This window comes from Erithacus rubecula (assembly GCF_903797595.1).
Source record: "Erithacus rubecula genome assembly, chromosome: 4".
NCBI classification, from domain to species: Eukaryota; Metazoa; Chordata; class Aves; order Passeriformes; family Muscicapidae; genus Erithacus; species Erithacus rubecula.
In genome coordinates this window covers 27,870,412-27,896,323 of record NC_136686.1, presented here as the reverse complement: position 1 = coordinate 27,896,323, position 25,912 = coordinate 27,870,412, and the positions used below count along the sequence as shown (strand labels likewise).

General features: G+C 40.8%; 1 protein-coding gene across 2 annotated transcripts in view; it reads right to left on the bottom strand.

The window, feature by feature from the left end:
* Window positions 1–21,615, bottom strand: part of ELK3 (ETS transcription factor ELK3) — a 35,324-nt gene extending 13,709 nt beyond the window's left edge. Inside the window, exons 1-2 of one of the 2 annotated variants that reach the window (XM_079303545.1) lie at window positions 21,192–21,615; window positions 4,328–4,536 (exon numbers count right to left, since the gene is read on the bottom strand). In XM_079303545.1, the coding sequence (XP_079159671.1) occupies window positions 4,328–4,534 (207 nt within the window). In that variant the 5' untranslated portion in view covers window positions 4,535–4,536; window positions 21,192–21,615. The remainder of the gene's footprint in view (window positions 1–4,327; window positions 4,537–21,191) is intronic. The other variant, XM_079303546.1, reaches the window with a different exon arrangement.
* Between the last annotated feature and the right edge of the window lie 4,297 nt (window positions 21,616–25,912).

Below are 25,912 nucleotides of genomic sequence, written 5' to 3'. Positions count from 1 at the left end.
CATATGCTGGCAGGATGGTTTGCTCTGAAAAATGGGAGTGTGTCCACATCAGCATGTGCAGGCAGGAAGATTCTGCTACCATCACAGGTTATGCAGTTATGTTTATTACACTGTGTGTGTAGAAGCCAGATTTTGTAACATTTTTGATGCAGGAACAGGTGCTACTACACTGTTCACCTGCACTAACCTTTGGAAGATCCAGGTTCCCATTTAGCTGGATTTCAGTTTCTTCACTCACCTCCATCTGAAGATAAAGGCTATTTCTCTGTCTGGCACCTATGACCAGGTTCTCTGCTCTCTCTGCTGCAGTTCACAGGACATCCCTTTCACATCAAAGATCAACTATTTTATGTGTCTTTTTGAGGCAGGTGTTCTTGGGTTTTCTTCTCTACCTATCTATCACCTCTTACTGAGTATCAAATCCTTTACTCCCCTCTTTCCACAGGGACAGCACTACAGAACCATTTATGCCATTTCAGCCAAGTACCTTCTTGACTTTCACAAGTTGCTCTTGGATTAAGCTTCTTCCAGTTTTCTATAAAGGTACTTTCTAATGCCCCTAAAATATTTCTTTATAACATCTCTTACCTGCACCACTACATTACGTATAGTTGGTACTCCAGCACAATCACATTGCTATTGTTTCATTGTAGGATTCTATTTCCCCTGAGATGTCTGAGGAGAAGACCTTCTCAAAACTAAAATAATAGTTTTCATTATCACTTTATACCCTGAAGTTCAGTAAACATTCCCAGGCAAGGGACCCTCACCCAAAACCATTTTTCAATGCTTCCACCCACATTTGGGTATTAAAAACACAAACTAGTAATCAGGTTACTGGGTCTGACCTGTTATGGGAGGGGAGTGAATGCACTGGCACCTGAGAAGCCCTGTCCCTGCTCTGCAATAAGCACAAAGCAGCCCATAATATTTTAATACTATAAATCATACTGCCATCTGAACAAGTGGGAAGCCATTAATTGAAACTAAAACTGAAATAGACTGAATAGCACTCACTGAGAAAAGCCTCAGGCCATGTACTGTTCAGAGAGGATGCAAAAATATTGAATAGCTGCTCATCACAACACTATGTGACTGTTTAATTAAAGATGCAGCATAACTCATGCAAACATTAGGGTTATCCAGGGAACTGTGATTCTTTTATTTCCCAGCTTCTGAGGACTTGACTTCCACAACAGCTACATCCTATTAATGTCAGTATTGGCATATAATTTTCTGAGATCACCCTCTTTCCCTCAATAAAAATAAAAAACCTAATGGGAAAACTTATCTCTTGTGGTGTCATCTTGAAATATTCATAGGGACTTTCAGTAGTCTTGAAACCCCTGGTGACTTGTGCCATTTCAGCTACCATAAAAACAAAATAACTGGGTAACTTGAGGAAAAAAACTAAACTTATTAACCCTACTTTTAAAGGTATTTTAATTCAAGCTAAAGTGCTCTGTGCAGGAAAATAGTGCTGAAGCATTTCCTTGCCTGAAAGCTTTACAAGAGATTTCTGACCAGCAAAAGTGTGTGACATGATGGACACAAGCTGTAGGTAGAGTGCAGGATGCCTTTCCTCTGTGCTATCTGTCATCTATGCTGCTGCTCTGTTGAGGCATTAAATAAAAATAAGAGTTGGGGGGGGAGGGATTTGGGGAACAAATGAAAAAGGAAATGGAGTCTTCAGATTATCTACAAATCTTTAGCAACTATAATCATGGCTGCAGATTACAATCAAGACAGGCCATACTCTACATTTCCTGGGGAGCTTTTTTATGTGAATTTAACATAAATCTAGCCATCAGCCTCAACAGCATGTCATGCTTGCTTTCAAAGCCAAGCTAAGGAACTTGTCCTAATTGTGTTATTTTTCTCCAGTACTGGAATTAATTTGCTTTTAAGTTCAGATGAATCAAATGATGAATTTTAACAAGCCAGTGTTCCCCCCAAGCAAAAGGCAAAGCACATAAACCCCCATTTATCCAGCAATCAGGTTATATTTCTCCATGGTGAATAATTTCAAAGATAGACCATGAAACATTAGTTCAGTGTCAACTGTATGCACTAAGAGCAGAGGGCAGTCCAAGAAAGGAAGGTCCAGCCCATGTGCTACCATAATTTATAAAAAATCACTGACCCTTACCTCAAACTCACATGCTGCAAGATCACATAAGTTATAGGTAAAGAATTCCCTGTCAATAATTCCATAGTGCAAATGAATTCTTGTCTACAGTTCTGTCTCATCTTTCCTGCTGCCACTCCCCCATTTGCAGCTCAGTGTTTGTCTCATTTGTTCAGTGTGCATCCCATTTGCCCCAGGACCCCCAGCTATCAGCACATCCATCACTGCACACAAGTAAGGAGGGGACAAGGATCTCAGAAGGCTCCTTAAGGCCACCTCAGAGTCTAGACTGCTTTGGGGTTTATCTCACAGTGGTGAATGGTTTAAAGGAAAAGAGCATTAAAGTCTGAGAGGCTCTTTCACCTCCCTTTTGTTCTGCAGGGGGGAAGGAAGAATGTCAAGGAGCCTTTCCTCCCTTTTTTGACTTCTTCCCTTCTGTGCTATGCAGAAAAGACTGAAGGCAGAGGAAGCATTTAAGACTAAACCCACTGCTGAGCAAACCTGCCACTCTACAAGGACTCACTATCTGCTATCTTATGCCATTATCTCTCACACTTGAAAACCTGCAGCAAGTTGCTCTGTCCCTCTGCACTCTGCCAATAATCCACCTTTCTCTACTGTCTGGGAACCTACAGGGCACAAAACACTACACCCAAAGTGAGAAGCTCCCATTGTTTTGTTCTAAAGGAGTTACTCTTTAATCTAAAATATTAATAACCATAGGTTTGGGTTGGGGTTCAAGCCCTGATTGCAATACATGGGGAATAGAGATCTTCTTTCCATCTAGGAGCTATGACCTCCATTGGACTGCAGAGCACCTGAAAAAAATGGCCAAAATCCTTGTACCAAACTTAGATAAAACTGTCAGACAGAAGACCATCCCTACAAACAGCAAGCAGTCACCTTAGCCAGAGCCCTGATGAAGAAACTGTACAGCCACTCTGGCAGATGCTGCTTGAGCAGAGACAAAACAGATGACAAAGGTGTGTGTGTGCTGGGGACAGGGAACTGAAAACAGAACAGGGGTTAAAAAAAAAAAGGTTATGGAATAAAAGAAGCAAGAGAGTCTCAGGTAAGTAGCCATTATATTCCATCACTTCAAAGAGAACAGAGAGATCTCAAAGCATAAGTGCTACAAATATCTTGTTCCTTGTTTTTAAGCAATGTCTCTTCAGTCACTAACAGCATATTTGGGCTCTGCCTGGCTATGCTGTTCATGCACCAGCAGGCACTCTGGCTCCATTGATGCCAGACAAGTTTATAACCAGAGGGGTTGGGATCATATAATGAAGCAAGCTGAGCAGAAGCCTTTTCAGCACTTACTGAAGGGGATTCATCACACCAACTGCTTGGAACAGCCACTGTACTGTCCTCACCAAATCCTTTTGTGCCTTCTCAGTCAGGCTACCTTTGAAACATATTCAGTGGGAAAATATGACTTCTAGTGGACAAAACAGTAACACCTCTAAATCTTAAACTAATTTTTTTTTTTCAGGAGAAGGAGCCCCTGTGGGTCATGAAAAGTCTGACCATCCAAATGCTCATTGTTCATTTGCAGTCAACATGTTTTTGATCACTGTGCTAGATTGATTGCATAGCATTGTGCCCTGCAAGAATTAGTACACTACAAATAATACATGACAACAGTACTGTAAGGTCAGTCCAGAAACTATCTACTTTCCTCTGCCTTGTGCAGGCAGCAAACATGCCCTGATTGTACTGAACACTGGCATTACTCACTGTATAATCTCATCTCACTCCCTTCTCTGAAAATCAAGATGGAAACAGGCCACTAAGCATGGCTATGAAGTTTTCCTTTTTTAATATACAAAATCTATAACAGTCTTTATTAATAATATTTAATCTTCAAAAATACAGGAAACAGTAATACCTTGTAACCTGGAATTTATATATCTTATTGAAAAACATCCATTTAAGGAGAACTAAACAATATAATACTTATCAAAAAAGGGTGCAGAAACATTTGGGCAACTCCTTGAATTTACTTGAGGCTAAAATTGAGAAATGTGAATACGTAAGATTTGTGTTCTAAAATATTTGTATATTTGTGTTCCACAATCTTTTCCTTCTAGTATCTTGACTAACTAGAGAAGCTTCTGAATACCTTCCACAGGGAGGAGAAATATTAACTGGTAGCATTTCTATTTTCTTAGTCTGCATGAGAATAACAAAATTTACCTTGTCATAATAGTATCTGAGCGCCCGGCTCAGCTTGTCATAATTCATATTAGTTTTGTTTTTTCTGAGTCCCCACAGCTTAGCCACTTCTTCTGCCTTGAGTAGCTTGAATTCTCCATCATTAGACGTCCAGCAAATGAGGTGTTCGTGTTTCTGGTCTAGCAGCAACTGCAAAAGGAACTGCCACAGTGTGATTGCACTCTCCATACCTACAAGGAACAAAGGAGAGCAACAATGTGAAAAACAATTGGGAGCAGCTGTTCCACCCAACACTCATTTCAGGAATAAGCTCTTTGCAGGAGTCATCCCATGTAATTGAGAAAAGGAAGCTACCACATCATTCACAACCAAACATCCACAAGACCTAGCATTTCCAGTATTTTTCCCACTGCTGTTCTCTGAAGATACACATAAAGTAGAGGAAGTATTAAGAAAAGCACTGCCCACAAAGTTCACGTTATACAAAGTCACCACCAGTTGGCGTCTTCCATTCGTTGTAAGCAATCACTCTTCAAACGATCATGTAAGGGGGAGAAAAGAACTTAATATGACTATCCACTGAACTGACATTAAAAACCTGCTGTTTACTGTCAGGAGGAGTACACTGGACTTGTTCGGACATGTCACTGTGGAAAAGGGGAGGACAAGGGAAGACCAGAGCAATTGCCTTTGATTACAGACCAGAGCTACATCCCTTCCCCCTCCCACCACCAGACAGCTTTTGCCTATTTTTTTTGTTCCAGGGCCTGAAATTACTCTTGCTGCTTCTGTTTGCCAATTCAAATAGCTCAAAAAGTATTCTTTATTTTTCAGAAAAGTTGGAAAGTCAGTACACTTAAACACAGTAAAATAAGTGATGTTTACCCTGAGCCCCTCTTTAGCAGGGATATTTTCTTTCATTATCATACATACTACTGAGAATTAGGAATATTTTTAACAGTGCCTGAGTCTCACATCTGAGGTTGTTTGAATATTTTTTTCTCTGCTAAAGGCTGTTTGAATATTGTTTTCCTCTAATAACTGCCTGTGCTACTGAGCCCTCCCTAGAACAAACCTTTTGCACAGGCACTGCAATAAGGATAAACTGAAGGCTGGCTCAGCAAAGGTATATACACAACTTAAAAATCGGGATCATTATCGTTGCTAAGAACTTATCATTTTAATGAAGATGCAGCTGAAATTGACCTTTTAAACTACAGAATCATTACATGAGATTTTCACCCACTTTCAAAAACATTCCCAGCCTTAGCATGTTAACACTGGATCAAATAATTTTTTCTTGGTCTCTTCTGATTCTTAACTTGGATATGTTATGTCACACCGATTAATTGACTGTGGTGCTAATGGGGCTAATGGCTACCTGAGAGTGCGCTCGTTCATTCTGTTCCCCAGTAAATTGCTGTTTGGCAGATGACAGGGACAGGATGGCAGGCTTGCTGCCTGCCGCTTCCCTGGACCTGCGTACCACCAGAGGGCACAAGACTTCCAGCTATCCCGGCCGGCACAGGGCAGCGGAGGCTGCGGGAACAGCTGCCTCTCCGCCTCTGCCCCGGCAGGAAGGAAACCACCGTCCAGGAGGCAGAAAGGAAAACAAATCGCATGAGCTTCACTAGTGGAAAAGCACGTTAACGATACTACAGAACGCCGTCAATAGTTTCGTGGAAAAACAGGATTTGGAGCTATGTTTTGGGTTTTAAGTAATTTCTAAATACGCTGGCCAAACAAGGCAGAATTTTACTATCTTTTCAAAATCCTCATTTTTCTAATGGCTGAGTGACAAATACAAAACTAGTGATGCCCAGCTGAGTGACACCGTAACTATGCAGCACTTTTAAAGGTCATTTGAGGCTCCTCAGACTATCAGGGATCCTGGAAACAGAACAGCCTATATGGAAGGTTTGGCACTTTCAAACGTTTGCATTTGCTGCATTGCCATTTTATACAAATCCTTTTCCACACAGAATAAGGCAAGAAAAAACATTCATAGCTAGGATTAAATACCTAGCAACCTGACAGTTGCTCACTCTAAAGCCTTTAAAAGTTCCTTTAAACTACACCCTCTTTGCAGATACTAGCATCTTTAACACATTATTTATCTACAGCTTCAAAGATAATAACGTGTCCCTATTAATCTGGTATCATAAATGTACAGATATACATCATATGTGTATATATTTTCTAATACTTGTAAGTTTTGCAATCTACTTTGTTAAAGAGGTGTATTTATACACCATCATATTCCTCTTAAATAATCCTATTTTCTGTACATCACGTATTTTGCAGCCATACCCTGCATAGTTTCAACTTGCATCATACAACTCTTCCTAACAAGCAATCACAAACAGAACTTTTGTTGCTCTGGAAAATTCTAAGTAACGTATAAATATCTTTCTTCAAAATTGTACTAAAATGTGTCACATGCCACAAAGACCTGTTAGCAGAATTTCAGCTGAGGAAAGTAAAGAGGGATGGGAATTATAGAAGTGCCAATACCAACTTCACCACCATATCATCACCCAAAGAGTGTAATGCCTCAGAGACACAGTTCTCTTATCCAGATCTTAAACTACAAGATCAGCCATCGTGGCTCTGAAGAGAGGTGGGGCAGAACTGAACTCAAAGCAAGAAACATTTTACTGCAGCTTGCTCCATCCCCAATCACCTCTGCCCGTGAAAACTCACAGGGCAATTACAGGTAACTTTGTACTATTCTTCCCATGATGAACCTGTTTTCTGATGCTTATCATCTGTAAAATGTAAACAATTTTCGATTCTATTTTATCTCCTGAGTGTGGCACTCAAGGTGACTCAGCCACAGGCACAATGTAAAATGCATGAACAGCACAAACCTGGGCGAGAGAATCCTACAGGAATCCTCACTGCACAAACTGCATGTGCCAGTGAGCAAGGAGAGGTGACTCCCATCGGGTTACTGCATAAGAGGTTACTGCCACCTTTTTGGAAGTTATTCCAGCTGAGATCCATGGATAAAGTCTGGGGGTCACTTCAGGTGCTGGACCCAGGGCAGACGGCTGTGGTGGGATTAGATTTAGGCAGCTCCTCACAACCCTGCCTTGCCTGACCATCAACTCTCCCAAGTCTGTGGCTCTGAACAGATTTTATAGAGGATCCCTGTACCTCAGACTTCAGCATCAATGTGCTCAGTTGGTATATGCATAAATCTTCTACTGGTATGACCCAAGTCTGCCCCTACAGAAATGAGATTAAAACAGCTCAATGCTGCATTGTGCTTCATCCCTCCATCTGCCACTGCGTTCCTGTATAAAGCTTCCCATATTGCTCATACAGCAACTGTACATATGATTCCTGCATGAGGCAAATCATGCTAATTCCATTTTCAGCTGATCATTAATTGTATGGTCCTGCTCTTCTAACCACCAAACTGGAGGTGTTCAGGTCTGAACATTCACACTGAACATTCACAGCTGTAACGACCTATAACAGAAAGCTTGGTCTAAGTATATGTGGTGAAGGAAAATCTCAGATTTCTTGAATTTAGTAAACTGGTGTTAATCTCATTTCCATTCTGTAAAATGGGATTTGCAGAGGAATAGTTGTAGCAGGATGTTCTGCCTGGACTCCTCTCTGAGAAGGAGTTTGGAAATCAAAGGGGTCTCTTCTGCACCCTGTGACTCAGAGGGAAAGCTTCTCTAATAAACTTTGTCTGAAGCTCCCATTCTGCCCATGGCAAATTCCTATTCTGCCCACAACAATAGTAAAAATCTAAGATTCTGCAGTGACAGGATTTTTTAACTGATACAAAATATTTCATTTCCAAACAGGCCAACGGAAGCATTAACCTGCCTTTCTCCATGGGAAGTGTTTTGGATTCCACAAGGCACTAATTGTCCCCTTGGGAGGACAGAATGGCCACACAGGGCTTAACTTGTGCCTCATTTGAGTGGTCAAGCAAAAGAATCACAATAGATGTATTTATTAGAAGACATGTAATTCAACCAAAAATCTGGTACCTGTATTAAAAGTCATAATAAATTATGACTGTGAAGAGATCTTCAGAAAACATTCTATTTCATTTATCTATTTTCTAATTCTTTTGAATTTTTACAGACTCAAAGGGAATTCAGTGTCTTGCCTTACTCTGACAGACAGGGTTGTTAGAATGTGGTCACTTCCTACAGTGACCAGATTTCATTCAAGTCTTTATTAATACTAAATAGTAATAATAAATATTCCTCTTATTCCTCTTAAATATTCCTCTTGCTGTGCTCAGTACAAGATTTGAATGCAGGGCAATAAATAATACATGGAACCACATAGTGAATTACATGGATTAGCAAAAAAAAATAGTTTTAAACCCCCCCTTATTTAGATAGTGATGCATCTCAGTGGTACAGAATGATAAACAAAAGCTATGTTAGAAACATATATCCTGTGTCATGGAAAGCCTAATCAAAATTCATACAGACAAAAGAGTCGATTTTTTAATCCATTAACTCTGACATATCTGATGTTGCCATCTTACCATTTTTTAAATATTTATACAATTCATTTGATAGTCAAAGATGCTTTCTAGGCCATGAAACAAAATTTGCTAGTTTGACCTGACCTAGATAACCTAGTAATTTTACTTTGTGATCACTTCCACTATTGCTGATGCAAATAATCATGGGCACAGTTAGAAGGAATTATACTTGGAAATGCTGTGTTAGACAGCAAAATGGTATTTCAGGACTGGGTTTTCTGAAAATTCATTTCCCTGGCAGCTGTGACAGGGAACCACACTGACACCATCTGCATTAGCAATTTACATTCCTTGCAATGTGCTTCCCCCCATACAAACCCTAGCAACTGCATGATCAGTGTGATACAACATGCTCTCCACACACCAAATTTTAAGTTTAGGTCTGATGCCAGAAGGCAGCAAATCAGAGTATCTGTGCTGATAATTCTGCTCCTACTTCAACCAAACTGAGGGACTAACAGAAATGCCTAAACTTGGAGCACCAGCAGAGTCAACACCATAAGCTCTCCCTGAGGAGGATCATGGAAATGGACAGACATCCATAGAGCAAAGTGACCTGAGAGATGATATTCCCGTAAAAGGTCTACCCAAATTCCTCACTTAGGCAAGGCCCTGCATGCCAAATTCTCTCCCTTCAGCATACAAAGACTGGCTTCAACCAGCATGAAAAAAACACTAGGAAAACATTATGCAAGTTACACTACAAATAGTTGTGATAAAATATGTGCTGATGAGCTGCATAGGCTTTTTCTTTTTTTTAAGGAGACAATACATATGAAATTACATGTGACAAAATGTCAGCCAGTAAGGTGGCATTAAGATCCAAAAATACAGTTATTAACCTCCTGGGCAAAATAAAACAAGTAAGCAAGGCATCTTAATTCAAAATGGTAGAAAACCAGGAGGCTCAGAGACAAATCTAGCTAACTAAAATCTCCATATCAGAAAGATTTATGACATGAACCATGAGATAAGCAGGATAGTCCTTGAACCATTAAGTTTTCTAGGACTCTTGCATAGGAAAAGCCACATGTGAAAGCCAAAAAGCTGGAAAACAGCTCTGTAGCAATTCAGGACTTCTGCAGAAGTCCTTAGCATCCACACAACTGTTACAGCTGTAACACTGCTCTGCTCTCCCAAGTAGTCCAGGTTTCCTACTTGTATTTTTTCTCCAAGTTAGCTTTCCTACAGCCTTTCTAAATAAAATAGAGAGAAACTACTGATCCTGGACAGTCAACATGAACAAGTCTTGAAGGCTGAAACTAGGAATCCCTCCAGGCATTAGGATCAAAACCAGTCCCTTTTGCTTTAGAGAGTCTGCAAGAACAACATCTGGGAGCCTGAGCTATAAACCAGGTCGTGGGACTTGGGGAAAAGGAGAGACAGCTGAGTGGGATGGGCTGGCTGAGGTGCCCAGAGGCTGAAAAAAAACAGCTGGTGACCAATTAAATCAGGAAGACATAAAAGGTATTGGCCAGCATAATGCCATATAAGTAGTCACAGAAAAATGGTCATCAGACATGTACATGAAAAGGATTAAGAGGCTGAGTCAAGGCAGGGAAATTAATTTCCCTTAGCATATGAAGAAACTGCTGATCCCTTCTGTAGCCAAAGCAGCTGCAAAAGGTCCAGCTCCTTTTTGAATGCCCCATCACAGCAGGCACACACCTCCACTTCTATTTCCCTTACAGGCACGTGTGTGCTTTTGCAAGCACACAGCATTTCTCACTAACAGATGCGCTTTTTTACCATTTCAACTACTCTGAAAAACGTGTGTACATTTTCTGTTCGTCCATTTTCTGCTTTTGTATCCTAATTGTGTCCAGCACATTTCTCCGAGCAGCCTGACGTGGGGCATTGTTAGTTTCTCATTCACGTTAGCATTTGGCTTCCTTTATTTCTGCAGGTTGCAGCCAGGAAACTGGAAAATGGGCCACAGGAAACCTGGCCTCCTACATCTGTCCCAGTTTGTAATAGCAGCTCTGGTTTTATTTTTCTAAGTGTCTCAGGTTCATTTTAACCCTTGAGGTGACTGCTGCAATACCATGTGCAAGAATGTGAGTTTTGCCCTTATTTTTTAACCACTATTTCTCAACACTAGAAATGGAGATTTTTGCTTAACTAAATTAATTTTAAAGTATATTAATACTAAGAAAATAAACAGTTACAAATTACCAAAACAATTCTGTATATAAATTCAATGCTATATAAAATATCAAAGAGTATGCAGAGAGAAAAGTATTAAATAAGGCAGTGTCTATATACATCCCAAACACAGTTCTAAAGTGAATGTCCATATGAAAAGCTGAAGAGCTTATAAATCCTCTAGGGCAATTTTTCTATTTTACATTTTAGTTTCTTTAAATAATTGAAGTACACTTGTTTTTCATTTAGTTACAGAAGCAAGAGTGTCGATTAACAAAAGAAACTTCCCTAAAATAATTTAAAAATTAGTCAGCCATAACATTTTTCACTGAAAATTCATCTGTGTAACTATGACTATATCATGAGAGGTTAAAGGCAATTGCCAAACCTGCCCAAATGTTTGCTCATAACTATTTGAAAAAAAAAGCTGAGTCAGTCCTAATCCTTTATTTCTCAACAGAGATGCTTCAAGGGTGATAAATAGGATGTGGTTGGTGAGGAGTGAGTGATTCTGCCAGAAAAGAGAAAAAACAAATATCAGTTTGTTTACTCAGAAAGTTTTCAAATATTCATCAAAGGAGTTCTTACCACTAATTTAATTTGGCTTGAAAAAATAAGCTCTCAACTAAGTGTGTAAATATACCTGGTTTCATCTGGTGCAGAACTTTCTCTATTAAAGGTAATAAATCAAACTTGTGGTACAATCCATACCCAGGACTCTTTAGGGAATCAACTGAGTGTATGATACAGAATGCTGGTAATTTTTCCACATCCAGCAACCAGGACATTTCCTGTCAGAGCATCCTCCAAGTCCTTCCATTGTGTTGAAACTGCAAAAACTTTCTAAATCAGGACTTCCTCCTATTATATTTTAGAGGCGTCTTTCTGGGAAATGCAGATTCAAGTGAAAAAAAAAATTAAAAAAAAAAAAAGGAATTCCTGCAGCACCACCCAGTGGAAACATTAGAGAAAGCCACAGGGGTGCCCCAGCACACAAGTTCCGATTTACTGCAGAGCTACAGTAATATTGCCACACAAACACAGACTGGTTTAAGGATGTTCCAAAAAAACACAGACGGTTTTGCTGGATGATGTACTTAACAGAGTCATGAGTCATACAAGGTATGACTACTCTGCTACCCTGGCATAACAGTGGTCTTTTTACTTTAAATTCTAATTTAAAAGATTATTTACACTAGAAATTTACAAGGTCTCCTTCTCAAGCAAGAATACCCACTGTCATGTCCCAGCACGTTTAAAAAAAATAAACAGACTCCTGTGGTTAAGAGCAACACAAAAGAGACAGCACCAAGATCTCGCAAAATATTAAGGGATAACATCTAGTTCCACTAGAGAAGAAAGCACTCACACATATGTCCAGTAGTGCTTCAAGTAGGTCCATTTGATAATACAGTGTTTGCAGGTTTTAATTTTTTTACCTAAGTCAAAGAAAAGCGGAGGCAGATGTCCAAAGGAAGAAAGTTCTGCAATCTCCAAACTAGTACAACAAAGGACTGGTTGACTGCCAAGCAGAGGTGTGATGACACCACCTCTACAACATGAGTGTTTTCACATTTGCTCTAAGGATGCAGTTCAAGAAACAGTTTTAATCCCACTGGAGTAAAAGCCTTTAGCAGCAGGGGAAATGGTTAGTTGCTTCCCTGTGAAGGTTTAAAAAATAACCTGCTCAACTATTTCTAAAGCTAGTCATAAACAAAACTACATAAATTTGTAATGGCTCCAACCCTTCACCATGGGACAGACATAAAATGAGTGCAGACTCCTCACACTGCTTTCTGTCTGCTCATGTGGTGCACATCTGTGGCATGCTGGCAACATGCTAAGCTGCAATCTGAGGGACTCCTGTTTTCAAAACTAGTCCTATATGTTTATTTTTCCCATATGACTTCCTCTTATATTTTTGTCGGCATCAGTAGGACGCAGATCATGATTACTTGACTATCCTATATAAAATTTCTGATGTTCTCAGAGCTAAAGAGAGCAGAGGTTCCAACCTCCAGAAACAGTGGCTATTCTGAAAGTTTGCTTAATATATCAAGTGATGATTACTCCCAAATATAAATGCTTTATCTGTACTCCCTTCTTTAAATGAAGTATTAAAATTTTCAATTTTGCAACAACAGACCTTGTGTAGTGGCTCTAATGTTTTAAATGGTATACTCTTACTATCTGGTGTCTCAAAAGCTGCTTTAATACATTTCAGATTCAGATGTTTAAACTACTCGTGCCCTTGACACTGCTTTTTCCTACACCAAAACTCAGATTAAAAAAACAGGTCTTTTTCATACTGTGAGCAGAGCAGAACCTGGCCAAAGGTACAGGAAATAGTCCTTGGAGTTCTGTTAAGGAAAACCAGGGTGGCTGGCAATTTTCATGAAATCTGAAGCACAGCAAGATCATCGTTGCTTAGACTGGTAGTCAGACTTGCCTTACCATGCAAACTGGATTTTTAGAATTTGCTGGATTAGCAAAACGAGCCATTGAACTATTACATAATGTTCAGGCTTACCTGCATATTGTCATGCTGCAAGGGGAGTCAGTTATAGCATTATACCAAAAGTGGTGTCACAGTTCAGCAAATGATACCTACAAATATGGAATCATTTAACCTGGACAGTTTCTTCCCAAATATTAGCTCTATTTCTGTAGTTTTTGGAGCACAAGCCACAGTTTAAGTTCCTTAGCCATAAAAAATGAGCAACTAGTCACAGTCGAGGTCTGTATTTTTATTATCTCATAGTAAAAACATTAATTAAGAATTATTCTTACATCTAAAAATCTCAAAGATCTCCTATTCTTCTCAGTGCTAATCAAGTTCCGATATGTGTGTTTATCACGCACTAAGCTAAACCAAAACACAACTAAAATATTTTAATCTTCTGACATTATTCACTTGCCTACTACACCAACAAATACGTGCAGGCTACACCTACATGTTTCACCTAACTTGATTCCTTAAACACTGGAATACCCCACAGAATGTATCAAAGAATACATAAGATTTCAGCCAGGAGAAAATCTGGTTGTCATCCTCCTGTACTGTGTCCTGTGTGCTTAAACTAATTCCCACAGCTGCTGCAATCTATGAATGAGAGACAGACGAGACACTATTTCAATTATTACAGCAAACCTTGCTGTTTAACAGAATGCTCAGATTGCACATGTGTAGAAGTGACATCAATGCACCAACTGGTTTGTCAGTGTCCCTGCTTCTCAGGACACGTAACAGCCACTGTTTTGACTTGTATCCTGAATTCTGTATCAAATTACACATTTAAATAAAATGCAAAGACTCTGTTCCCTCTCCTCAACTTGGATGAGACTGCACAGTCAGCATTATTGTGCCCTGCTCCCAGGGAATCAATCTGCTCTGTTGTGTCAGGGTTTTTATCTCTGAGCCTCAGCACTGAAGTGGCAGTACTGGAGGAGTGTTGCAGTCATGCTTTCTATGCCAGCCCTATTCCACACTCGCAGTTTGCTAAACTGACCACACACACCACTTGCTCTGAGTCTGCTCTGAGTCACCAGACTTCACAGAGGTCTATATCCAGAATCTAAACCCACATTCCCATCTCAGCTATGTTAGTGCAGCTTGGAAGAGTATCTCTGATGGTAGTCAACTTTCTCCACATTTCACTAACTGAGCTGCAAAAGGAACTTGTTCTTATTTTCTAGATGTTTTTTAAAGATTGTTTCTTCACGTGAATTACTGTTAATTGCTGGGAAGAGATAATGGTGGTACTTTAGTCTATAAATTTTTTGTTTGTGCTGTATTGTGACTTGATACAGCAAAGGCCACTCAACACTGCCACAATATAAACATTTTAAAACAACAGCAGACATTAGCATCCTTCTCAAAAAGCCTAAACTGAAACACATCTGATCAATTTTCATTTTAAAAAAACAACAAAAAAGAATAAATATACAGAGACATAGTAAAGAGGTGCTGTCACCACATTAGAGGCAAATGGATGTGGAATAAAAATCTGTTTTCCAGATGAACTATCAGCTGTGTTGCAAAATAAGGATGGGAAACTTATAGAAGGATATTTGATTAAAAACATTTAGATTCTTTAGATGAAGGATATAATCCAAGTCTACTCTTTTGTGTCCAACTGCAAAAGCATGTTTTACACAAACATTTTTGCTTGTTCACTAATGTTTTCAGAAAAAGAGCCACTGTGTAAAATAGTATTAATGGAACTTAGGACTTAATACTTAGGTTAGAGCCTAGAAAGCTTTTACCAATTTTACATGATTGGTGATAATCACAAAAGTTACGTATTATTCATTACATAATTTAATAAGTTAAAAATAAAAGACAATGTGTCAGACATGAGTTTTCCCCTCATAGTACATCAAATGATCTTCAATTTAGGAGCCACAAGATAAGAAAATTGTATACTTTAAAGCTCAAAAAACTAAGACAGGATTGCTTGCAAAAGACCCAAAACACATTAACATGCAGTAAAGTAGTATTTGCAAAGATCATCCAAGTTATATTCTGAATCTTCAAATATTGGGTAGTAAATAGGTAAGACACAGACATGACTGAAATTACTTTCTGAAATGGGTCTGGGGAAAGCCATGGAATGGGCAGCATCATTCATACACTTAGAACATCCTGGAACTGCAAAATTTAGAGCTGTGGAAGACTAGGAGGACCCCTCACAGAGCAGGCAAGAGCCACTACAGTGCCTCAGTAACATTTAACATGCAGCCAGTGTCAGTGCATTAACAGAAGTGCTGACACACTCTAAAGTAAATACATGCCTAAGTGCTTTAAAAGATCAAAACAAAGTAAGTTTGTGGCTTCCTACAGAGACTCTTGTCCTGAAGATCCTGAGCTGTATCTAACTGCACAGATGTAGACAGATCATACACTATAGTCTTCAAAAACCTTTCTTTACTTATAGCAGATTGATATTTATCTTAGAAGTCCATGGGTATTGTGTCAGTAACTGTCATCATGCAGTGGAACAGTTTTCAACACTTGGCCCAAGCATGCAGGGGTGAGAGGACCTTCCTGCTGACAGTGAGGCAGAAGCACTGCAGCACCACTACTGTGGGCACAACTGCTCAAAAACAATTCTGGATCCACAGATACGTGAAGGACAAACCCCACTGCTGTAGACAACCACAGCAATGATACTTGAGCAAGCAGCCCAAAATCAGACATGGTGTTGAGAACCCTGTAACAGTAAAAAAAGCACTATCATTTTCTGCTGAGTTGTACCTGCCTAGGGCATGGCAAAATTGACCTCCTATATTCTTAATTGCAATATAACTTTTAAATATTACTTAAATATTTAGTTGTCTGGTATAATATGAGATACTGCTCAGGAATTGCACCTATTGAGCAGATCGACAGCTCCAGGGTACATCTTGGTAGTGCAAAAAAACTACCACAGTATTAATAAAAAAATTAAAATGCAGAACTGACTACACAGTTATTAACTGGCATTGAATTAGCTGGCAAGTAGTGCCTTTGTGATATTTTTGTAGTAATGCTTATTGGCAGGTGTTTTCTTTAGTTCTTGCATTTAGAAAAGCAGCAAGTCTCCTTCAAAGAGCTTTAGAATTAAAATCTCAACCACACTCTTAACAACAAACCCTTAAGAACCTGAAATCTGATACAATTACTGGCACATAAAATCACAATGCGTTAAAGAAAGTTGGAAGGACAAAGATTAATTTCTTTTTGTGAAGTGCACAGATGAGAGGCACTTTGTGCTTCATCTGCTTTGTCTCCATCCATTCAGCCTTGTATTCTGTGGTGCAGTGAGCTGGACATCCTGCGCCTACACCTTGACATTCTCCTCAAAATCATGACTAAATCTCTAATCACTCATTATTCATCAAAATATTTCAACATGAGAGCAGAAATATTTGGTCTTTCAAGAGCCCTCAGCAGCCTCCAGAATACTCATTGATTCATTTAACAAGGCACAGATGAAGCAAACATCTGTGTAATGACAGTGAGATTCCCTGTTGTGGGAAACACCAAGGAGAAAGCCAGGGTGAATCCATCCAGGGACACACAGCACAACACGACTTTCACAGGCCCGTCAGTGACAGCCTGTGGCATGAGCCATTGGGTGTGGTTACCAAGCACAGACAGCAGCAGCTCAAAACCAGCAGTGCTCTGTGAAACCGGCCCAGGATAACTGTCCTATCATCAGTGCCACAGCCCCACCATGGATTCCAGCAGCAGCATCCAGGCGTGCCGTGCACTGGAGCCACCTCCACCAGAAGAAAGCCACGGACTGATGAATCACCTCATTGCACAAAGGAGTCCAGCCTGCCCTATCTTTATGGGAAGTACTAGCTAATTTATCAGTTCTTTACTATCTTAGATTATTTAGCATTATGGCTAGAGAGAACCACTCAGAGAGATAAGGGTAACTACATGAACTTACAAATTTTATATGATGTCCCCAAAACACATTAGTTAAAATCATTTTTTATAAATACATGCATCACAAGTAACTACGTGTTGGTGCTCCCACCCTTCTTCCAGGCTCCCTTATCTTTAGTAGCCAAATGTCTGTTTATTTTCATACCTATTTATTTCTTCTGAAGCAACATGTTGTCATGTGATTGCATTCCCAAGGCTAAGATTTGTATTTTCTGTACAGCTCATGGACTTCCATGTCCCTGTTGCATGTAGCTACCTTCCTTCATGTAAACATATGAGCCTCAGAGCAAGCTCCATGCACCTTGGTGAAACTGACTTTCATTCTGTGCTAAGTCTTTCAGAATCAGTTTTTGGTCAATATTTGTCTTCACTTGACCAATAATAGCTGCCCCTAAGAATAACTCTGTCATAAGAATACCTCCATCCCAAAAAGAGCATTACAATAAGAAGGCAAAGTTTACATAACTGGATTTTCTGCACAGCAAAGGGGAAATACTTCAGTCTTTGGAGTGATGCACTTGATTTCTTTCCATGGCTTAAGTTTAATGAAATAACATTAAGTAACAGGAGCAAAGAACCACTGTGAATCAGTAAGCACTGAGAAGCCTAATGAATAAAACAAAATACACTTTTGTTTCTACATATAAAAGTGTCCATGTGCATGGTGTTATAAACAGTTACAAGGAAGGCTGTAGCTGAGTTTCTCCCTTGAGACTGGATTGCTTATTTCAGCTTTTGCATCTAGGTGGAGTCAGTGATATCAGAAAGGATATAAGCCTGTGGGCTTTTTCTTTTTAGGAACAACTCACAGAGTAGATTTGGAAAACTCAAGATGTTAGCAATGATTGTAACACTTAGCAGACAATATATACTCCTTTTATACATTTTTAGACAGGTGAAGAATAAAATTACATTTACAATAAAAACACATTTAATACTTCTTTATTATTTGAATGGAAACTATCATGCATGATATTGGGATTTTTTTTCTATTCCAGACAGAACTGTTATATTTTTAACACATCTATGGATTACTTTTCATTCAGTCTTTCAAATTTACAGAACACACAACACAAAGTACACTACTACTACATCTGTTTTCCTGAGGACATCGAGACACCATGTTTTACACTTAAACAAACAAAACATACAATATATATATAATGTGGATAGACTACATATATATATGTATGTATGTATGTATGTATGGACATGTGCGCTTCATCTGTTCTGATTCAGTAGACAGCACACTGAAATTCCAGCAGTATTTACTGCAATAAGTGAACAGTTTAATGTCCATATTTCAGAGAGAGATAGTAAGAGCCAGGAAATACTCCTCATTAAGTTTTGGTGTTGTACACCACACTAACTGCTCCATAACATATTTATCAGGTTTTTGAACACTATGTCCAGTATTGCACTTCCTTCTCTAAAACTGAGAATTTTACAAAAGAAATAAACTTCCAAAACTGAAAAATAATCCCTTGCTTCCTGATGGCTGCATTTGATTGAGACAGAGATTAGGCATTGTCTGGTTTGTACACTATTCTAAAAATTCTTCACTGCCCAGCTAGAAAATCGAGAGACATCTGTGTCTAGAGACTGTGTCACTAATCCACTAATAGAAGTCCTCTGTGATGTTAATGAAGAACTTTTCTGTGCCACTGGGACATAGGAAGTGCAGGAAACACAGCAGATCCTCAGAGATAAACACGTGGTATACTGCAAGCACTATTTTTTTGCATAATATTTGCAAATTATTTTAATGCTATCACATGATAATTCAAGTAAGTAGCAAAGTGTAACTTCCTAATGCATACCATTCTGTTCACATTTATTGACATTTCCCTTAGCTAAAATCCACTTGCAAGCAAGAATCCATTTTCTTTGTTTGCTCCAGACTTTTTTTTTTTTCCACAAAAAGTTGTTACTCCTAATTTAAAGATTGGTGGGGAAGGGCAGAAATCTTTGTAATTCTGAACACAGACTTCTTTTATGTCCATTATGAAAGCAAATCATCATGAAGTAATTACACAAACCACAAAATCAAAACTGGTGTGCACAAAATCACTTGAAAACTACATATGTAAAGTACCAATAGGGGAAGGCTATGTGGGTGAATATGTTTTTCAAACACGGCCATCACTTCAGTATCCTGGCTCAAAAGTCCATTAACTTTGCAATTACATGCAATTGCAGACATGCATAGAACATGTCTGCATGCATAACACAGACATCTTGCTACCCCGTTTGTCTGCTTCACCCTATGGAAATATTTATGCATAAATTAATCTGAAATAATTGAAAAGTCTGTACGAGCAAAATACGAGATGAATCACGACTTTCGGCTTGAAATGAAATGCAATGATTGACTTTTGTAATCCTCATGACCCAAAAGATGCTGCATTATATAAAATTGTCACAGCACTACACTCCTAAGTAAATAAAGATGTAACTTGTCTCCCTTTCAACTGCAGCGTTAGAAAGGCTGACAGGGCTTCACAAAACCCTCCTGTGTTAGGGAACGGAAACTCCTAATGAGATTAGTTGGTGTGTGTGCAGACATTACTTAGCCATGACTAAATGGGCTCTCTTCCTGCAGCCAGTGGAAAATTCAGGGAACTTTTTCCCCCTGCAGCATCAGAGTCCCTCTAACCTTCAGCAAAGCCAGATCCAACAACAACTCTCCACTTTCTCTCCCTTTCTCCCTCTCTCTCTCTCTTTTTTGTTTTTTTTTTTTTTAATGTTTTTCTTTTTTTTTCAGTTGTTGGTGGAAACTATCCACGTCGGCCAAGGGGGTCTGGGGCAGGGGGTGGCTAAGAAAGGCGGGTGGGGGGAGGCCCGGGGAGAAGGCAGAAGACTACAAAGGAAACTGTAAAAAGGAGCAAATACATAAACCTGAGAGGGAGAAAACCACAGAGTTTCTTTGTGAGCTGCAGTGACTCATTTTCAAGATGTTGTCTGCTGCCAGTTTCAAACCGGAAGCGCATGGCAATTAGTCTTGCTGTTTCCAGACAAGCCAGAAACTCTCCCGACACTTTTTTTTTTTCTTTCCCTTTTTTAAAGCCCCTTCTGCAGTTTCTGCAGGAGCCTTCCCGTCCCTCCCCCCGCGCCCCGCTCGGCCCCGCAGCGCTGCCGGGACCCCTGACAGGCACCGGGCGGGCCCCGCACGCCGGGACCGGGACCGGGACCGGGACCGGGACCCGCCGGGACGGGGCAGCCCCGCGGCACCGCCGGGAGGGCACACCACACGTCCCGGGCACACCACGCGTCCCGGCACCGCCGAGGGGCTGCGGCCGGCGCGGGGTCCCGGGGCTCCCCCGTGGCGACCCCCGGCACCTCCCTGCCGGCCCTGCCCCTCCCCACGGCCCGGCTCCTTGCCCCGCATCCCCCCCCATACACACACACACACACACGGACCGTCCCCTCACCTGCACCCGCAGCTCCCGGGGGACGGCAGGGCCCCGGGGAAACCCTCCACGGCGGCGGGGCCCCTGTGGCGGCGGGAGCCTCCTGGGGCATCCCGCCCCCTGCCTCGGAACGGCCGCGCTGCCCGGGCCCGACCCCGGGGCAGGACCCCTGGGCTCCCCGGCCCCGAGCGGGGCTCCGCGCCCCCTCCCCGCGGTGCCGGCAGCCTCACCTCCCTCCGCGGGTGTCCCCGCTGCCACCCTCAGCGAGCGGAGCGCGGCCCCGCAGCACCGCCGGCCTCCCCTCCTCCTGCCGCAGCCCCCGAAACTTCGCGGGACCCGGGCGGGCGCAGCGGCACTTGTACCTACCCAGCGGCTGGGGGACTTTTCCCTTCTCTCCTGGAAGTCTAGAGGGAGCTGAGTAAAATCCCCTGGTTCTCCATGCTGACAGTCTTCTGCAGGCTCTCTGTTGCTCTAGTAATGAGATCCTGATTTTGTTTTCCCTTTTTCCTTTTTTTTTTTTTCCCCCTGGGCCGGTGTGTGTGTGTGTGTGTGTGTGTGAGCCTGCCCGTGAAGGGAGCGAGCAGGAAGCCGGGGCAGTCAGACAGCGGCCCGGCTCACTTCCTCTCCCGCACTATTCCCCGGGCGGTTTGCAGTCTGTGTAAACAGCCTTTTCCTCCCCGCGCCCCTCGCTCTGGCCGCCGATGTGCAGCATGGCTGTAACACAAGACACACGCATAGTACGGCGGGCAGCGGCACTCCGCCGGCTCGCAGCGAGTTCCGCGACTCCCCCGCCCCGCCACCCCTTCCTGTGCTACACCCCCAGGGAGGAGCTTCCCGCCGGCCGCCCCCGCTGCTGGGGCCGAAATATCCCCGGGGGACCCCGGAGAGATGCTTGCGAACCCCTTAGGAGCGGGGCTTCGCCATCCCGAGGGATGGTGACGGCCTGTGGCCTCTGGAGAGACGGCCGCCTCTGTCCCGCCGTGCTGGGGCTGGGGTCACTGGGGGCTGAGGGGCTGGTGGGATGCAGTAGCTCGCTGGATGCTCCTGGCCACCTTCCCGAGCTGAACCTCGCCGGGACAGCAAAGTACAAAAGCGGTACAACAACTTAAATCGAGGGAAATAACATGTTAAAAATCAAGGAGCACTCAAATCATAGAATCATGGAATAACTGATTTGGTTTGGAGGGGACCTTTAATGGTCATCCTGTCCAATGCCCTTGCAATGAGCAGGGACATCATCAACTTGATCAGGTTCTTCAGAGCTACTGCTCCAACCTGACTTTGAATGTTTCCAGGAATGCATCACCTCCACATCTCTGGACAACCTGTGCCAGTGCCTCACCACTGTTATTGTAAAAAAATGTTCTCATTATACCCAGTCTGAACCTATCCTCTTTTAGTTTAAAATTATTATCCCTTTTCCATTGCAAATCGTCAAATACAAGCTGGATCTTGCATCTCCACATCATATTTTGAGAGTCAGACCTATGGTAGTTAGCTGATTGGGGTTTTGACCTTCAAGCTGTAGACCTCAGATCTAAACTGTTGGTTTAGATTTATTAAAAGGGACACAATTCCAGTATAAGGAGTTTACATAAATTTTGTCTTTTCTTGTGTCTTGTCATTTCATCAGCATTTCTACCTTTATTTGGAAATTTTCAGAGTCATTGACGTTATCTTCTGTCTGCCTAGAACATCAGTGATGTTCAAAGCATAATGCTTCCAAACCAATACTGCTATTTCCTTTAATAGCAATGAGATTTATCATTCCAGCACTGTATCTGCTGTTCAGAATGTTTTTGATGCGGACTGGCATAAAAACCATGGTTATTTTTTATCACTCTATTGGTTTGTTGCTTGAAATGTCATTGGGAACAAAAGTATGTTTTGATGGAGTTAAAGAGATTGTCACAGTTGGCCACTAAGCACAAGTCAATAGCATCTGAACAGAGGTATAGGATCAAATTCAGTCTCTTGAGAGAGTCCATCAGGTTTCTTCCTTCTTGTCTTCTAAAATGCCATAGGGGAGCAAGAATAACTCAGTACCAGCACACCAGTAATGGAAGTTTGTTATTTTTCTTAAATCATTCCTTTTTAGAAGTCATTCTGAATTTCAAAATAGAGATATGAGGTCTGATAAATCCTCATTTTGTTTTTCCCAAATAAAGAAGCATTAAAATGTTTAATTTCAGATAGTATATTTCCTAGATTAAATGTACACTGGATAAAGTCCTTGCTGTAAGCAGTAGTTTAAGTCACGAGGATGAAGGAATCAATCTTTATTTGGGAACTACAGCTGAAGACCCAGTTTTGCAAATAGGGCAGTCAAAAAAAGTTTTTACGGTATCAAAATGAAACGCTGGACTGACAGCTGACAGTACCAGTATTCATCTTCTGCATTTATATTTTATTGTCTTTCTGACCAAAAGGTGGAGCAGATAAAGCACAGTTGCCTTGACCAGCTATTGGTGTGGAGATCTGAGAGAACAGACTCTCAAAACCAGTACAAGTTCTTTTCTTCTACAAATAATACTATGTCTCAAAAAATGTTTGAAACTTAATTTTTTCCCTCCAATTTCCTATGCTGTACCTGTTTACAGCTCCAAATTTTTAAAGTTTTTTGCAACACCAGTCCTTTGTTTGTCTAGTGAGGTACAAACCTAAATAAGGTCGCCATGCAGAATGCCTACTGGATGAAGCTCTTCATAATTACCCTACAAAAGCTGGAGTAAAAAGTGCAGAACTCATTTAGCAGAATGAAGACACCAGGATGTGCTGGAAACACAACCAAGTCAGAAAACTCTGTGGGAAGTGGAAGAAAATGGAAGCTTTTGTCCAGGGCTACTGATCATAGCCCTGTGGATGTCATAGGAAAAGTATTTTTGGAAATTACATCTATGTCTTGATAAAAACACTGTACAGAATGATTGCTGAAACTCTCCTCTGCAATATCTGCCTGGCTCGATTAATTTACATTTGCATTTAACCTTAAGGATTATCTGGTGCAAAAATTCAAGATGATTAATAAGAAAAACAGTGTGTTTGTGTTGTGTAGGAGTTTTCTTCTTCTATTTTTCAGAAAACCTCTTGGTTGACAAAGTTATAAATGCTGGTTATATTTTTAGCAGAGTCACTAGTCAGCTTCTGTGTCTTATTTCATATCCATTCATCAGCACATGATATCATTACAACTGTTAACTGTGAAGCCTTAGTTCTGTCCTCAAGCCATGAAGATCTGAGGGTTTAGCTTTGGAAATTGTTGATCCTTGCTCAGAGTTGGTCCAGACAACAGCTGTTGTACTCTTAAAGGACTAAGTTTAACAGAGACAGCTCCCCTTCTACCAGTAAGGCAGGTTACTGCTGCTAAAAGTCCTAATCTGATGGGTTCAGGCAATCCTTGAACAAACATATGCACCCAGGATGTCTCTGTTTACCTAGAGACAGTGTGATTTGTAAGAGCCTGTATTTATAAACTGCTCCTGCCGAAAAAAATTGCCCCAAAGCATTCCTAAGAATAGTGACTATAATTCTGCCTCATTTTATTAGATTACATCAATTAAGAAACCAGGCTTTGTCTGTCTTTTCAGATTGTTTCTCCTGTTCATAAATCCCAAGTACTGCTGTAATTAAACAATGTAAGAGAAAGAAACAAAAAAAGTAAAGGTAGATTTGCTGTCCTCCAAATCTCTGTTTAAAGCTCTTCAGACTGAGACTCATAAATGGGTCGGTCTAGGTTTTGGTGTAATTTCACTCTGAGCCTTCAGTCCCTAGGTAATTAAATTATTAAATTAAATTATATAATTGCAATGTCACTTTGCGGTATACAATTTTCCTTAAGTGTACGTAGATGCTTCTAATCACATGTAATTATCAAGAACAAAGTTGAAAGCAGTTGGAAATAATCGTTGCTTCATTTAATACTTTAAGTGCTAATATATTTAATGAATGTATACATTGTTTCATCTTCTCTAATCATTTTTTATTTCTTTCTAGATTACAGGCTCTGCAGTGAAGAGGCTTCAGATTTGTGTCTGTCTTTAGGACAACGAACACAATAGTTCTGTGCGAGAAACATCCCTAACCATTCTTCTCTCTTATTTTCTAACAATTCTAAATTGAATAACCACCTGATAGGTTACAGAAGGATTTCCAGGACATTTTAGAAACTGGGTAAATAGAAACTAATCACCTGAGCTGAAATCACAGTCTCATTCATGTAAGATTCTTGGTTGCCCTTCACAACATATTATTTAAATGTCTTGCAAATGTTGCATCAATACCAATGTTGATCTAGGAGGTTTGGCTTTTCTCTTTCACACTCTCCTGTAGCTGAATGAGTTGCTGGCTTTAGAGCCAACAACTTCATTATTGCAAAAATGATCCCTGGGGGATCCATACTGCTCACAAAGTGGTCAGGTCCTCAGTTTTATCTCATCTCACACACAGCTTCACTGGCAAGAGGAGCACTGTGTGCAGTACCATAGCTCCAGCACGAAACACTGACTCTAAATCCATAGAAACTCAAGGGAACAGGTTGCACATTGCATTTCTTCACACAAGCATTTCTTCCAGGGCTCTTTGCTGAGCAATCTGGAGTAAAATTGTGAACTTTAGAAGAGGTGATGGCAGACATCAACAGAACTGTGTTTGCTCTGGAAAAACCTCTTGTTCAAAATTAGTTCAGATTAGTGGGAAAACAATTGCATGTTACCATCTAAAGCTTCCAAACTTCATGTCACATTTTCTGAAACAAAGTAATCTTGCAAGCTTTAACCTAATTTTTTTCCTGTCAGAGTTAGGAGAAGGGCTAAGTGCTTCTTCACACTGTGAAACAAGTATACTGTACAAATGATAGGACTTTAGCAAGGAAGCAGGAGCCTCTTCTGTCTTCCCAGGGACTTCTTTTTTCCCTTAGGGAGCATGTTCTAGACCCTCGTGACTGTCTGTGAATGAGATTTGTTGTTGGGTTGCAGTTAGAAATCTGCCTTCAGTCTTCAGAGAATGATGTTTTAGAGACCCCAAGGTTTTCCTCTTCTCCCCTATCCCCCGCCGGAAGGCTGTGGTGCTTGATCAGGAAGGAGTGTTTG